Here is a 15559-nt window from a genome sequence, read left to right on the forward strand (position 1 = left end):
ACATGGGTTCAGTCCCTGGTTGGGGGACAATAAGACCCCCACATGCAACATGGTGCAGTCAAAAAATAATAATAATGACCATTGGGACTGAGTATTTTGGAGCACCCAACCCGCCGTTTAAATTTTGTGCCTCAAAATATAAGAGAGTTCCTCGCTCTGTTCAATACAACATGTAGTAAGTGTTAATAAATGCTCCTAGAAGGAATGGTTGCAATATATAAAATCTAGTGTTTATTCCACAATGAGGGCTGTTTTTCACTTTGCCAGGGCAGTCACAACAAAATGCCACAGACTAGGTGGCTCACACAGCAGAAATTTATAGTCTCACAGTTGTGGAGGTCAGAAGGCGCAGATTGAGGTATGTTGGCAAGGTTGGTTTCTGCCGAGGCCTCTGTCTTTAGCTAGCAGATGGCTGCCTTCTCTCTGTGTCTTCAGTTTCCCTCTGGGAAATCGGATCTCAGCATCCGATTTTTTAAAGATAGGATCAGTTATCGTCAATTTCTCCTTTTGTCTCAGGGTCCAGGATTACTGCAAACAGCTCAGGGTTAGGTAGTCCAGCTACACACAGCAGGGATATTCTGTTGCATGTGAGATTGAGTTTCCACAATCACCAGTGTGACTGGTGTCACATTAAGTTAGGACCTAAAGACCTCATTTTAACTTAATTGGCTCTTCCAAACTCTGTCTCCAAATAAACTCACATTCTGAAGTCCTGGGGTGTTAAGTCTTTAATATATGAGTTGAGGAGCAGGCACAGTTTAGCCCATAAGAGGAGCAAACTCTTCAATGGGGCTTAATGAGCTAGGTGCTTTTTAAATTTTATTTATTTATTTGGCTGTGTCCCATCTTAGTTGTTGGGGCTTCCCTGGTGATGCAGAGGTTAAAGCGTGTAGCGTGTGGGATCTTTAGTTGTGGCATGCAAAATCTAGTTCCCTGACCACGGGTGGAACCCATGTCCCTGCATCGGGAGCACAGAGTCTTAGCCATTGGACCACCAGGGAAGTCCCTAGGTGCTTTATTTACATTAACTTCTTTAAGTTTCACAAGATCCCCATAATTCAACAGGTTCTGTTATTATTCAACATTTTACCTGAAGAATTTGAGGCTCAGAGAAGTTATGTAACTTGCCCAAGGTCACACAGACAGTGAGGGCTGAATCTAAATTCACAGTATCTGTCTTAATGTCAGCCAAATCTGAAATCCATCTAGGAAGTAGTAGTGGGGCAGAGTTGGTTCCTGACTAAACCATTCCTTTTTTATTGTGGCAAAATAGACATGACGTAAAACTGGCCTTTTAAATGGTTTTTGAGTGTGCAGTTTAGCGTGTTCGGTACATTCACATTGTAGTGCAGCCACCCGCATCATCCATCTCCATGACTTTTCAATTTTTCCAAACTGAAACTCTGTCCCCTTCAAACACTGACTCCCATTCCCCTTCCCTCAGCTCCTGGCACCCACTACTTTGCTTGTCTTTTTCATTTGACTCTTTTAAGGAGTACAGGTACAATTAAGGCTTCACAGGTAGCACAGTGGTAAAGAATCTGCCTGGTAAGCAAGCAGATAAGGGTTTGAACCCTGGGTGGGGAAGATCCCTAGAGAAGGAAATGGCTACTCACTCCAGTATTCTTGCCTGGAAAATCTCATACCCAGAGGAGCCTGGCGGGCTACAGTTCATGGGGTCATGGACATGACTTAGTGACTAAACAATGATAATAGGTAGAATTATACAATATTTGTCCTTTTGCTTCCAGCTTATTTCACTGAACATAATGTCGTCTTCAGAGAAGGCAATGTCATCCCACTCCAGTACTCTTGCCTGGAAAATCCCATGGATGGAGGAGCCTGGTGGGCTACAGTCCATGGGGTAGCTAAGAGTTAGACACGACTGATCGACTTCACTTTCACTTTTCACATTCACGCACTGGAGAAGGAAATGGCGGCTCACTCCACTGTTCCGGCCTGGAGAATCCCAGGGACAGGGGAGCGTCTATGGGGTCGCACAGAGTCGGACACGACTGAAGCGACTTAGCAGCAGCAGCAATGTCGTCTTATCCACGTTGTAGCCCGGGTCAGAATTTCCTTCCTTTTTAAGGTTGAGTAATACTCCAATAGCACCCCACTCCAGTACTCTTGCCTGGAAAATCCCGTGGATGGAGGAGCCTTGTAGGCTGCAGTCCATGGGATCGCGAAGAGTCAGACACGACCGAGCGACCTCACTTTCATATTTCACTTTCATGCATTGGAGAAGGAAATGGCAACCCACTCCAGTGTTCTTGCCTGGAGAATCCCAGGGACCGGGGAGCCTGGTGGGCTACCGTCTGTGGGGTCGCACAGAGTCGGACTGAAGCGACTTAGCAGCAGCAGCAACAATATTCCAACCGTACATTTTAAAGTCACTTGGTTCCGCCCTTATTAGCTGTGTGACCTTGGGGAAATTAATTCTCTGAGCCTCAGTTTGCTCCTGCGTAAAACAGCTCACACAAAACCGGGGTGTGGGGAAGACTACATGAATGAATAAATTTAAAAGGTGGCGATAAGCCTTCAACAGCGTCAAAGGCAGATGCAAGGGGGTGCAGTGGCGGCCTTTGGTCAGCAGGGGCCGCTGCCAGGGCCTCCGGGGGTCTTCCTGTCCTCCCTGAGCCGCAGCATGCGCATGCGCAGCAGAGCCTCCCTGCAGAGGTTTACTTTTTTCTCTTGGTTCCTCCCCGCCCTTTACCTCCCCGCGGGTATTTATTACTGCAGACCCGGAGCCTGGCTGTAGCTGCTTTCTCTATGCTGAAGCTCTGCTTCTCCCCCAGGTTTCTGGGTCCGGTGGGGAGTTGTCCTCTGCCAACACCTGGCCCCATCCCTACAGCTTCAGGGTGGAACTCCTCCCCATGGGGGTTAGAGTGTAGAAAGAGAAGTTGCTCAGTCGTATCCGACTCTTTGCAACCCCGTGGATTGTAGCCTACCAGGCTGCTCTGTCCATGGGATTCTCCAGACAAGAATAACTGAAGTGGGTTGCCATTTCCTTCGCTAGGGAATCTTCCTGATCCAGGGGTTGAACCCAGATCTCCCGCACTGCAGGCAGGCTCTTTACCATCTGAGCCACCAGGGAAGCCCTGTATGGGGAGGGGTGTCTTAAATTTCGCCATCCTCCTCTCTTCAGCTTCTTTAATTTAGACTAAGTTACCAGGCAAGCGCATGCACCCTTTGGGGGACGCATTTTCAACAGATGGGTATCCAGCTTCTCATTCTTAATAAATGGTTTATCTTATTATTTTTTTTAATGTTTAAAGTGCACTCAGCATACAACGTGTGCTAGGCTCCGTCTTAGGCACTTGACAGCACTTCCTTGCAAAATAGAACATTTCAGAGAAGAAAAGCAAAGGTTTTCATTAATAGGGTTGAATTTGCTCGCAAGCGAATAGATTGTTTATTGAGAAATTTTATCTTGCTGCTGCTGCTAAGTCGCTTCAGTCGTGTCCGACTCTGTGAGACCCCATAGACGGCAGCCCACCGAGCTCCCCCGTCCCTGGGATTCTCCAGGCAAGAACAGAGCCTAGCGCACGTTGTATGCTGAGTGCACTTTAAACATTAAAAAATTAAGATAAAACACTTATTAAGAATAAGAATTAATAAGAAGACACCTATTTCAACCCATCTGCTGAAAACGCGTCCCCCAAAGGGTGCATGCCCTTGCCTGGTAAAATTAATATAAAACGTTCCTCACACGAACACAGGCGCACGTGTTTGAACACCCGGAATTGAGCTAGGGCATTGACTTTAGCTGCCTGCAGCTCTGCGTCTCGGTCGTTCAATAGATATTTAGGGAGCAGCGCCTTACTGCCTCAGTTTCCCCCTGGGTTAAACGTGGGATAGTGATAGTAATCTTTGATTAAATGAAATCAGGGCTGTGACCGCGCTTTACAAAGCAAAATGCGTAAAGCCCTTTGTAGGGATAGGAGAAGACAGTCTTATTTTAGAGTCTATCCGAACTTGCATAGCTTTTTACAGAGGCACAACTGTTTCTTCTCCTTCCAGCGCAGGGAAATCACTGCAGGCTCCCTTCTTTTGACAGCGTGAATTTAGGGGAAGATTTATTGAAGGGGATTTATTACACTAATGAGAATATGATTACCTGATGCAAGATATACTTATGAGCGCCTACTGTGTACCAGGCATTGAGCTGGGCTCTTTATAAAGAATAAAGAACCTGAATTACATGCCAGTTCTTTCCCTGGAGTAGAAGATCCGATATACAACGGTTTCTTAGGGTCAGATCAGGACACGAATACAAAATAGTGTTCCTGCGCCTCCCCCTGGAGAGAAAATGAAGTAGAAAATGAGATTGCGCATGTGGAAAAGCGCTTAGCTCCCACGCTTGCGACGCAGCAAGCCAGTCCCTAAAATGTGTTCTATAATGGTAACGATAACTAATTAGAAATATCTGAGGAGTATTGAGAACTGTGTCAGACTCGGTGCTAATCCCTCTAAATGTATTTAGTGAATTTTACTCTCCCTCAAACAAAGAAGTAGTATTGATCATCCCGTTGCGCAGATAAAGAAACTGAAGCATAGAAAAACCTGCATATCTAATGTAAGAACACTTAAAGTGATGGAGCTGATAAGGTGTTTTATTTACTGTTTTATCCACAAAACCTATAGCAATGCCTGCCGCAGTAGACGGTGAATTTGTCGTTGTGGGAAAAGTGGGTGATTAATATCTGCTTTTGAAAAGTTTTTTTGTTTTAAGAAATAATTAAAGACGGGTGACTGCAGAACTAGTCCAGAGGTCCAAGTACTCTTCTCCCAGTCCCGGACCTAGTACTGTCAATCATCTTACACCATATCAAACCTTAATCTTAGTACAATCCACAGACCCTGTTCACATCGTAATATCCTTTTCACTGAAGTGCTTGGCACTTTGCAAAATGACATAGTTCCTAACATACGGTTAATAGTCGCAGCTAAAATGCCACTCTGCTTTCTGCATCTAAGTAGTGCATCCTGGAGGCGTGCACCCAGCTCGAGGCAACCACGCCCCCGGCAAAATCCAAGCATGGAATGCAGACCCTTGGTATTAGAGCTGCCCCGCCGCCGCCTAAGGGGTTTACCCGGGCGGGGTGCTGTTGGGGAGGGTGTTCATGCGCTTGCGCGCCGCGTCGCTTCGCTCCGCCCCCGAAGCGCGGTCAGATGACCCGCCCAACCGGCGTCGGCCTATAAAGTCTCGGGTGTTGACGTCAGCGTTCTCTTCCGCCGTCGTCGCCGCCATCCTCGGCGCGACCTAGCTCGCTCGGATCTGCTTGGGAGAATCCACCGCCATCCGCCACCATGGTGAGCAACGCTGTTCAACCGGGGACCTGAAACGGCAGCGAAGCTTCGGCAGGGCTGGCGCTGCCAAGCCTGGGGTCTTGTGGCCTCCCTGACTGGGAGGAGACATGGCGGCGGCGGGGCCGGCGGGGCCGGAGCAGGTGAAGCGGCTGCCGCCATGTCTGCGCGCCGCACTGCTCGCGACCTCCGCTTCCGGGGGCGCCGCCGCCTCGCGGGGTCCGGGGTCCGGCTAAAGCTGGGGCGGAGGCGGGGCGGGGGGTATGATGATGTGGCAGACGCTGTAATGGCGGGCGCCGCAGCGCGAGCCGGGAGAGGGGAGCCGCCTTATGTAACCCGCGGGCCGGGAGTTTCAGTCTGATTTTTTGTCGGGAGCCGTGGGCGTCTTGGAAATGGCTAAAGGAGAGAAGAGTAAGACCTTTAGAAGCGCCCGATCTTCTCCCGCTGTGTAATGTTATTTTGGTCTCTTGTCTTTCTTGAACCTCCCAATTGTGAACACCTGATCCTGGAGCCACGAGGTGGAGGTTCGCGCCTGTTAGGGCTGCGCAACCCCCCCTCCCCCAAACCGGGGGTGGCATATTTACGAATCAAAGGTGGGGTGTTGGCTCTGACCCCCACAACCACAGCGAGGGGTGACCTTGGAGTTCGGAGACCCCTTTTGGTTGGGAAGCCTCGCGGTATACCAGTGGCCGCACAGTGGGACACTTGAGGTTCAGCCAGACCCCATGAGACTCCAGTATCTACTAGTATAAAGGGAATCTGTTGTCACTCATTGGGACTTAGTCCCCAGTTTCCGTTCTGAGTTGTCACTTTGGGTGTGACAGCCAAGATTAGGCTTTTCAGGGACAGGGTGAGTTGGACATCTTTAAAGGGGTGTTAACAAAGGGGGATTTAGGTCGGAGTTGGCAGCACCAGGGACCAGCCTCTTTTGGCTAGGGCCTTGCAGCCTCTATTGATCAAAGTCTCTGTGCCAAGGGTCCTTCCTGGAGTGCTGGCCTGTCATGACCCTCCCCTCCTCCACCCTGCCCAGGTGAACTTCACAGTAGACCAGATCCGGGCCATCATGGACAAGAAGGCCAACATCCGGAACATGTCTGTCATCGCCCACGTGGACCATGGCAAGTCCACTCTGACAGACTCCCTGGTGTGTAAGGCGGGTATCATCGCCTCTGCCCGGGCTGGGGAGACCCGCTTCACTGACACCCGGAAGGACGAGCAGGAGCGTTGCATCACCATCAAGTCAACGTGAGCAAGTCCCCTGGTGTCGTCTCCACAGGGAAAGCGGGGTGCTGCTTGCTCTGAGTCCTTGGTAGTGGGCGGGCTGGATAGACATAGGCCTTTTCTCACAGGGTTTTGGGGAGAGGAGCACTTTGGAGCTGGGCTTCTGAACTGGGAGGGATGATGGAGCTTCATCTAGTGGGATGGGCACCTTTGTCTCCAGGGGAAGAGGCACAGTGACCGGTGGTAGAGTTAAGGAGGTTGGAGGGGAAGGGAGCTGGGGGCTCTTGGCAATATCTGGAGAAGTCTGAGGATGGTATTGGCATCCGGGGTCAATGCCAAAGTCTTGCTCTGCGCACGCCAGCCTCCTGTGAGTTTTCTGATCCCAGATGTCATGGTGAGAACCTCCCTCCACCCCAAAGAAAAAGCAATGATGGCAGTTGTCTTCATTTAGTCGTTTGTCCTTGGTCATTGCTCTGAGACTCACTTCCCTGCAGGGCAGGGAAGGGTGGAAAGGAGCCTTTGGGCTTTCTAGCTCCTATGCAGTAGCTGCTTTTTTACAATAGGTGTGTCAAGCCTGGGACGACCTAGGTGGACTCTGGTGCCAGGGAAGTGGCTGTCCCTGGCAGAGGGTGCAGCAAAGATAAATGTCCCAGATGGCGGTGGCTTTTCTGTTGGGAGTCTTAAGTTCATCTTTAGGGATGAGTAATGCAGGGAGAGGGGACAGGTTGCAGCATCTGCCTGGCTTTTTATTGGATCCCAGCCTCATTTAGGAATGAAGAGTGTCCGTCCTGACTCCCCCTCGGTGGGAACCTGATTGACCACAGGCCAGGCTAAGGTGTGGCTTCCACCTGGCTCACCTGTCCCCATTGTTTCAGGGCCATCTCCCTTTTCTACGAGCTTTCAGAGAACGACTTGAATTTCATCAAGCAGAGCAAGGATGGCTCTGGCTTCCTCATCAACCTCATTGATTCCCCTGGGCACGTTGACTTTTCCTCAGAGGTGACAGCTGCACTCCGTGTCACTGACGGTGCCTTGGTGGTGGTGGACTGTGTGTCTGGTAAGCAGTGGGCACCCCCTAGGACGGCTTGGAACCTGGTGCTGTCCCTTCTCTGGCTGCAAGAGCCGCCTCATCCCCTGCTGTTCTGCAGGTGTGTGTGTGCAGACAGAGACGGTGCTGCGCCAGGCCATTGCTGAGCGCATCAAGCCAGTGCTGATGATGAACAAGATGGACCGGGCCCTGCTTGAGCTGCAACTGGAGCCTGAGGAGCTCTACCAAACCTTCCAGCGTATCGTGGAGAATGTCAACGTCATTATCTCCACCTATGGCGAGGGCGAGAGTGGACCCATGGGCAACATCATGGTAGGACAGCCTGACTGCTGGGTTTAGGGTACTTTTCTCTGTCTTCATAGTAGTCCCTTCACTGCTCCTGTGGGGCAGACTGGAAGGGCTGTGGTCTTGAGCTGCCCCTGGGGAACTGCTTCTGAATCAGTGACTTCCTGGGGATTCTTCGGAGGTGGAAGCTGGGGATCCAAGGAACCTTAGAGTGACAGGAAAGCTGGACTTTTAGGGAGGTGAGGTAGTGGCTCCCCCTGCTTGCTGACAGGTGCATGGGGCAGTCCCTGTGGGATCTTTGCACACACACACACACACCCCACCCCCGCAGGGGTTGGGTACCTTGTACATGATGACTAAAATTTCTTCACTTTGACCTGATGGCTACTGAAGAAATCTAAGGTCTGAGGCATGGAGTGCCTGGGGATTTTGTAGCTGTGGTTTCCGTCCATCTATTCCAGCTAAACTGTCTCCCGTTCTTGCAGATTGACCCCGTTCTTGGTACTGTTGGCTTTGGATCTGGTCTCCATGGTTGGGCCTTTACCCTGAAGCAGTTTGCAGAGATGTATGTGGCCAAGTTTGCTGCCAAGGGCGAGGGACAGCTAGGGCCTGCTGAGCGGGCCAAGAAGGTGGAGGACATGATGAAAAAGCTGTGGGGAGACCGGTAAGTGTTCGAGACACAGCTCAAGTGTCTGTAGGGTCATTCCCACCCAGGTTACCCCCTCCCCCGCCATTGATTTCTGTAACTCTTGGGTTGGGTGTTCTTCGAACAGGTACTTTGATCCAGCCACTGGCAAGTTCAGCAAGTCAGCCAACAGCCCTGATGGCAAGAAGCTGCCACGGACGTTCTGCCAGCTCATCCTGGACCCAATCTTCAAGGTGAGCCAGTGTAAGCTTGGTAGATACCCCTTCCCAGGGCTGTCCTTGGGCTCCCCATATAGTCTGGTACCCAACCTGCAACTGATGGCAAGATGCCACAAGGCAAGGCAGGGTCAGGCTGCATGTCAGCTCCTGAAACAGGGATGAGACAGTATGAGATCAGAAGGCCCCCAGTTCAGCCCTGGCTAGCAGGTCTCCCACATTCTTGGGCTGCATCTTGGGGTCAGTCAGCCTCCTTGACTGGGCAGCAGGCGAGATGTGGCAGAAAGGACTGACTATTGTAAGCCCGTGAGTTTTCAGTGAGAATGTGCCCACTTACACAGGGTGGGTTTTTTTAAGTCTTTTGAGAGATTTCCTTATTTGCTAGATTAAGTCAGGCGTTTGATGGTAAGTAAGCATTTTTGCAGCTTTGGCCCTGCTCCATCCATGCCCTTCAGGCTCTAACACGTAACTGCAGACTTTGAGTATGTTCCCAAACCCACTTTGCCATCTTTTCTGCATGTTAGGTGTTTGATGCAATCATGAACTTCAAGAAAGAGGAGACGGCAAAACTAATTGAAAAACTGGACATCAAGTTGGACAGTGAAGATAAGGACAAGGAGGGCAAACCACTTCTGAAGGTGAGTGGAGAGGCTCTCCCTGGAGTCCCTCTTTCTTGGAGCTGCTTGTGTTGATGTTCGTTCTGGTCTCTTGCTAACATTTCCCCCTCATATCCTCTATTCCAGGCTGTGATGCGCCGCTGGCTGCCTGCTGGGGACGCCCTGCTGCAGATGATCACCATCCACCTGCCTTCCCCTGTGACGGCCCAGAAGTACCGCTGTGAGCTCCTGTATGAGGGTCCCCCAGACGATGAGGCAGCCATGGGTATGTGGGGCCTGCCTGCACCCCGGGGGCCTGATGCTGGACAGAGCCTCAGTTTGGAAAGCTGAGTTGTCATGGAATCACGTTTTCCCTTTTGGGGGTTTCATTTCTCTTCTCAGGCATTAAAAGCTGTGATCCCAAAGGCCCTCTCATGATGTACATTTCCAAAATGGTGCCGACCTCTGACAAGGGTCGGTTCTATGCCTTCGGCCGGGTCTTCTCAGGGCTGGTGTCTACTGGCCTGAAGGTCCGCATCATGGGACCCAACTATACTCCTGGGAAGAAGGAGGACCTGTACCTGAAGCCGATCCAGAGGTGAGGTACTCAGGGAGTTAGAGGGGGCTGAACAGCCTCCTGCTGCTCCTCCATCCAGTGAGGGGGGAAGGGTGGGGTTGTCTGAATGTAAGACCTGCTGGGGGGAGGAATAGTACCCTTCCTCCCAACTAAGGATTCTCAGTGTGACACAGTCCTGAGCTGGGAAGCAGGTAGGAAATTAGAGGGATAGGATAGTTCAGGTGCCTCAGAGCAGGCCCTGATCCCAAAGACCTCAGTTGAGGGTGGTGCCCCCCAGTCAACTGGTGCAGGTGTGGGATTGCCCTGGCTGTACTAGGGTGCAGAGGGTTGCATAGGCACAGCAGCACTTTGCCTGGTCTGGTGATAGAGCCAGAACCATCACTGAGATGTCACTGGGTTACTGGCCCCTGGTGAGCTGGCTCTGTCCCTCTAGACATGAAGACAGGCACAGGCTCAAAGGAGGGGAACTTTGTGCTTCCACTGCAGGAGGCTTGGGTTCAGTCGCTGGTCCAAAAATTAATACATGCAGTGTGGTACTACCAAAAAAACAAGGGAGGCTTGTCTGGTGACTTGGGGATCTGCCACACGAGTGCTAGTGTGTTGACATCTTTTGTGTCGTTCCCCCTTCCCCAGGACAATCCTGATGATGGGCCGTTATGTGGAGCCCATCGAGGATGTGCCTTGTGGCAACATTGTGGGTCTGGTGGGCGTGGACCAGTTCCTGGTGAAGACTGGCACCATCACCACCTTCGAGCATGCCCACAACATGCGGGTGATGAAGTTCAGCGTGAGCCCTGTTGTCAGGGTCGCTGTGGAGGCCAAGAACCCGGCCGACCTGCCCAAGCTGGTGGAAGGTCTGAAGCGGCTGGCCAAGTCGGACCCCATGGTGCAGGTGGGTGCCCCTTGGCCAGAGGTGACATCTACCACAGTGGTTTGTTGACTTGTTGATGTGGTGTGACTGGGCTGACCTGGCAGAACTCCTGCCCATTTAAATGGTGGTTTTCCACCCAGGAATCCAACTTTGATACACTACTTTGATACGTCTCTTCAGACTGGTAGGATCCTGAGGCTCTTTTTAGAAGGTTAACGTTGAAAACTAGTAAAATGGGCCCTGATACCTTCCCCCTCAATCCTGCTTTGGGAGTCCACCTTGTCCAGCTGGAGCTGACTTTCCACTTGCCCCCTGGAATCCCTTGGCTTACTGCTTGGTCTTGGGGTCAGTGTTGGGCTGACGCTTGGCCTTCTGCAGTGCATCATCGAGGAGTCCGGGGAGCACATTATCGCGGGGGCTGGGGAGCTGCACTTGGAGATCTGCCTTAAGGACCTGGAGGAGGATCACGCTTGCATCCCCATCAAGGTGAGGTTGGTGCTGCCACACAGTGACAGCTGGAGGCCTACATGCCCTATACCAAAAGGGCTGTTGGAGAGCATGACCTGGGTGGGCTCTGAGGGTCCTGCTGGTGGGGAGTCACTCGGTTCTCCTTCCTTCAACCCCTTCTTGCCAGATAATATGTGCTGTTGTGGCATCAGCTCTGTAGATGCGCAGGTAGGGTTGGAGTGTGAGGGGTCTGCTAACTTCTGCCAACAAGTTTACAAAAAAAAACTTGGGTAAAGGGCAGACACTGAGGTTCTGTAGGTGGCCCCACCACCCCCAGCTGGTACACCCTGGTTTCCATTTTCTGCTTTTTCATAAAAATGAGCTCAGATCTGTGTCTGCTTGGCCGAGGTTTTGGGTTTCTTTACATGCTATTTTTCCTTGTTAAGCCTTTTTAGTTGCGGCAATTAGAGTTTCCGTTCTTCAGGGAATTGACAGTTTTTTCATGTTTTTTTCTAAATAAGGAAACTACTGAAATGGGATCTTGCACTTGTATGATTGCAATCACTTTTCTATTAATACTGTATATGAGAAGTGTATTTAGCCAGCCCTGTTGGCAGTGGGCATTTAGCGAGTAGCTAGCTGCACACCTGTTTACACGAAGTCAGGTGGAGCCTGCTCTGCTGTCTATTCTCTGCCAGTGTGAAGCGGGTATCATTAGGAAGGTATTGTTCTGGGGTGTCTGCTTTCTGGGGCAGACCTAACCCTGCACGTTCCTCTTCCAGAAATCTGACCCAGTTGTCTCGTACCGGGAGACTGTCAGTGAGGAGTCGAACGTGCTCTGCCTGTCCAAGTCTCCCAACAAGCACAATAGGCTTTACATGAAGGCGCGGCCCTTCCCTGATGGCCTGGCTGAGGACATCGACAAGGGCGAGGTGTCCGCCCGCCAGGAGCTCAAGCAGCGGGCCCGCTACCTGGCTGAGAAGTACGAGTGGGACGTGGCTGAGGCCCGTAAGATCTGGTGCTTCGGCCCTGATGGCACGGGCCCCAACATCCTCACGGACATCACCAAGGGTGTACAGTACCTCAATGAAATCAAGGACAGTGTGGTGGCTGGCTTCCAGTGGGCCACCAAGGAGGTGAGGGGGTGCTCAGGCACAGCACTGCAGGGCCAGTCAGCGGGCGAGGTGGGATTGTGTGTGGTCTTTTGGACAGCTGTGGCCACCCTGTCCCTCGGCTGCTGTGGAGGTGGGTTCTTGACGATGGTCCTCCTTCCTCCATAGGGGGCGCTGTGTGAGGAGAATATGCGGGGCGTACGCTTTGACGTCCATGATGTGACGCTGCACGCTGATGCCATCCACCGTGGGGGTGGCCAGATCATCCCCACAGCTCGGCGCTGCCTGTATGCCAGTGTGCTGACTGCCCAGCCCCGGCTCATGGAGCCCATCTATCTTGTGGAGATCCAGGTAAGGGGGCTGGGCCGGGAACCTCCAGCTGCTGTTTTGGGTTCCGTCCTGCCCAGCAGCTGCTCAGAGCCCTTTTTTGCCCGACAGTGTCCGGAACAAGTGGTTGGTGGCATCTACGGTGTCCTGAACAGAAAGCGGGGCCACGTCTTTGAGGAGACCCAGGTGGCCGGCACTCCCATGTTTGTTGTGAAGGCCTACCTCCCTGTCAATGAGTCCTTTGGTGAGTACCAGTCTGGCGTGGTCCTCAGATGCCCGCTGCCTTCTGGGTGGAGTCCAGCAGACGGAGCCCTGGCCCATCTCTCATCATGAAGGGCGCTCCCTCCTGCAGTTTTTTGCAGCATGCTTGTGAAGGAGGGGATGACCTATTTTTCTCTCATGTGGGTCTCAGGACTGTTGATTTAGTGGAGAGGCCTCAGCCTGTGGATCTAAGCACGGCATAGAGCAGCCATGCTGGAGATCTGGCTCGTCCTCAGAAGGTGCAGATGGAGGCCTGGGGCTTAGGAAGGGCCTGCCCTGCCTCACTCTTTAATCAGTAGCCCTTGAGGGAACCTTTGGGTGAAGTGTAGGGTAATGGGGTTAACGTCTAACACGACTTCTGGGATCCTCTGGTGTGTCTGTGTTTTCTGGTCTCGGCCAGGGGACCATGAGGCACATACCTGGGCTTCCCAGTGAGCACTGTTTGCCCCTTCTGCAGGCTTCACCGCTGACCTGAGGTCCAACACGGGTGGCCAGGCCTTCCCCCAGTGTGTGTTTGACCACTGGCAGATCCTGCCCGGTGACCCCTTTGACAACACCAGCCGCCCCAGTCAGGTGGTGGCGGAGACACGCAAGCGCAAAGGCCTGAAGGAAGGCATCCCAGCCTTGGACAACTTCCTGGACAAGTTGTAGGCGGCCTCTGCTTAGCCTGCCACTGGGTGGGACTTGGCGCGGCCCCTGCGCCCAGGGACAAGTGACCACAGCAACAAGCCCCCACATTCTCCACAACACCTCGAGGCTGTCCAGACCCAGTAATGCTCTGCCTGACAGGTTTCTGGGGCCCACTTCGTGCCATCACTCAACATGAACACTTGATGCTGTTTCTTTCGATATTTATTTCCAGATTTCAGGGGCAACAAGTGCCCTCGGAGCAGCGACTATCTGGCCGGTGGGGATGGGGGAGGGGATGGGACAACCAATACTTTTTTGTTGAGCGGGAAACTTAATGTCAAAAAGTTAAAAATAAACGCATTAAGAGGTTTATTTGGGTAAATGGCCCCTAGTGGATTTTTCTCCAGAAGGGGGCAAGAAACAAGCGGGTAGATGTTCTCTTTGGACAGAAGCTAGAAGGCAGAAAACCCCGCCCACACAGTGTCACTGAGCACCTCCAGCTGTATTAGTGCCATTGGAATAATAAACTCAACATGGTGGAGATTGTGTGTATGTGGTCTTTAATCTGCTCAGGCTCAAATGGGCTCCCTGGGCCAGTGAGTAAGGCCATCGGTGATATTCCAGTACAGGGGTGAGTGTCCAAGTGACAGTCCAGCAGTCCATCTGTCACAAGGCCAGCAGATGTCTGTGCTGTCCACAAGGGCAGCCACTTTGCCCATGTGTCCCCTAAGTGTTACAAATGGGAGACTGTGCCTCAAGAACTGAGTGCTGGGTTGGCAAAATAGCTTGTTTGGATTTTTCTGTAACATGTCAGGGAAATAAACTGAAGAACTTTTTGGCAAACCCAGTATTTACATAATTGACACTGGTGGTGCTGTAGCAGTTCAGGCCTGGAAGATTGCCTGGGTGCTCACTTTGGACCCATCCTCCCTGTGGTGGCTCAGAGGTTAAAGCAAAGTCTGCCTGCAATGGGGGAAACCGGTTCAATCCCTGGGTTGGGAAGATCCTCTGGAGAAGGAAATGGCAACCCACTCACGTATTCTTGCCTGGAGAATCCCATGGACAGAAGCCTGGTAGGCTACAGTCCACAGGGTTGCAAAGACTGAGCAACTTCACTTTAAATTTCCCTTGTGGCTACTTCTATGCAGTTGCTAAGTTGTGTTTGACTCTTGCAACCTCGTAGACTGAAGCCCCCCAGGCCCAGGCAAGAATACTGGAATGGGTAGCCATTTCCTTCTCCAGGGTTTTTTTCTTACACGGATAGAATTCTAGTCTCCTGTGTAGCAGGCAGATTCCTTACCATTGAGCCACCTGGTGTTAAGTGTGAAGAGGGAAGCAGAGTAGAAACCTGGTGAATATTGCCTAGGGCCAGATGACCAAGGTCGTCATCAGTGGTAAGTCCCCATGATGGTATGGCACCACATGGTCTTCCCAAAACTCATCTCTTCAGTTTTAACAGAAAAACATCAAGACAAATCCACACTGAGGAAACAGACCAATCTTCAAAACCCAGTCATCAAAACCCCTGGAAATGAGACTCAAAAAGCACAGAGGAACCTAAAAAGACAAATGTGACGTGATCCTGGGACAAGAAAAGATGGGAGAAAGTCTAGTAAGGACTGGTTAATAATGGACTAGTCCAGTCTATTAAGGACTGTTGGTTGGAAAGTCTAGTAAGGACTGTTGGTTCTTTAATGGGGACAAATGTAGCAGATTAATGAAACAATAGGGAAAAGGGAATGTGAGAGAAAGTGCTGCTTTAGCTGTGAAGTGTGCTTTGGGTTTAGTGGAGGAAGGTGGTCCCAGGCTGGAAGAAGAGCTTTCATGTCAAAGCTTAAGCGAGGATGAGGTGTGAGGCGAAGAAGGCAAGTTGTGAAGTGAAGTGGAATTGCATGAGATTGGGACTATCATGACCAGAGGATGGCCTGTGTCAGATGGTATCTGAAGTGGTTCAGTGTGGGCTTTGGGTTCAGGCCTCTCTGGGAACGAATCTCAGTTAATGCATTTACTGGC

The 15559-nt window shown here is 51.6% G+C and overlaps 1 protein-coding gene and 1 non-coding gene across 2 annotated transcripts; both read left to right on the plus strand.

Moving 5' to 3' along the window:
* Positions 1-5199: 5199 nt before the first annotated feature.
* EEF2 (eukaryotic translation elongation factor 2) lies at positions 5200-14087 on the plus strand. The gene is made up of 15 exons (XM_069590975.1): positions 5200-5316; positions 6341-6555; positions 7407-7588; positions 7680-7891; positions 8350-8528; positions 8638-8743; positions 9250-9363; positions 9469-9607; positions 9724-9919; positions 10532-10790; positions 11148-11255; positions 11999-12352; positions 12497-12679; positions 12767-12899; positions 13374-14087. The coding sequence occupies exons 1-15, from the start codon at positions 5314-5316 to the stop codon at positions 13565-13567; spliced, it is 2577 nt and encodes an 858-aa protein (XP_069447076.1). The 5' UTR covers positions 5200-5313; the 3' UTR covers positions 13568-14087.
* On the plus strand, positions 8210-8274 carry LOC138441917 (small nucleolar RNA SNORD37). Its single transcript, XR_011257485.1, has one exon. It is a non-coding gene; the product is annotated as a small nucleolar RNA SNORD37 (small nucleolar RNA).
* Positions 14088-15559: the final 1472 nt, after the last annotated feature.

This window comes from Ovis canadensis, chromosome 5, assembly GCF_042477335.2.
Source record: "Ovis canadensis isolate MfBH-ARS-UI-01 breed Bighorn chromosome 5, ARS-UI_OviCan_v2, whole genome shotgun sequence".
Taxonomy (NCBI): domain Eukaryota; kingdom Metazoa; phylum Chordata; class Mammalia; order Artiodactyla; family Bovidae; genus Ovis; species Ovis canadensis.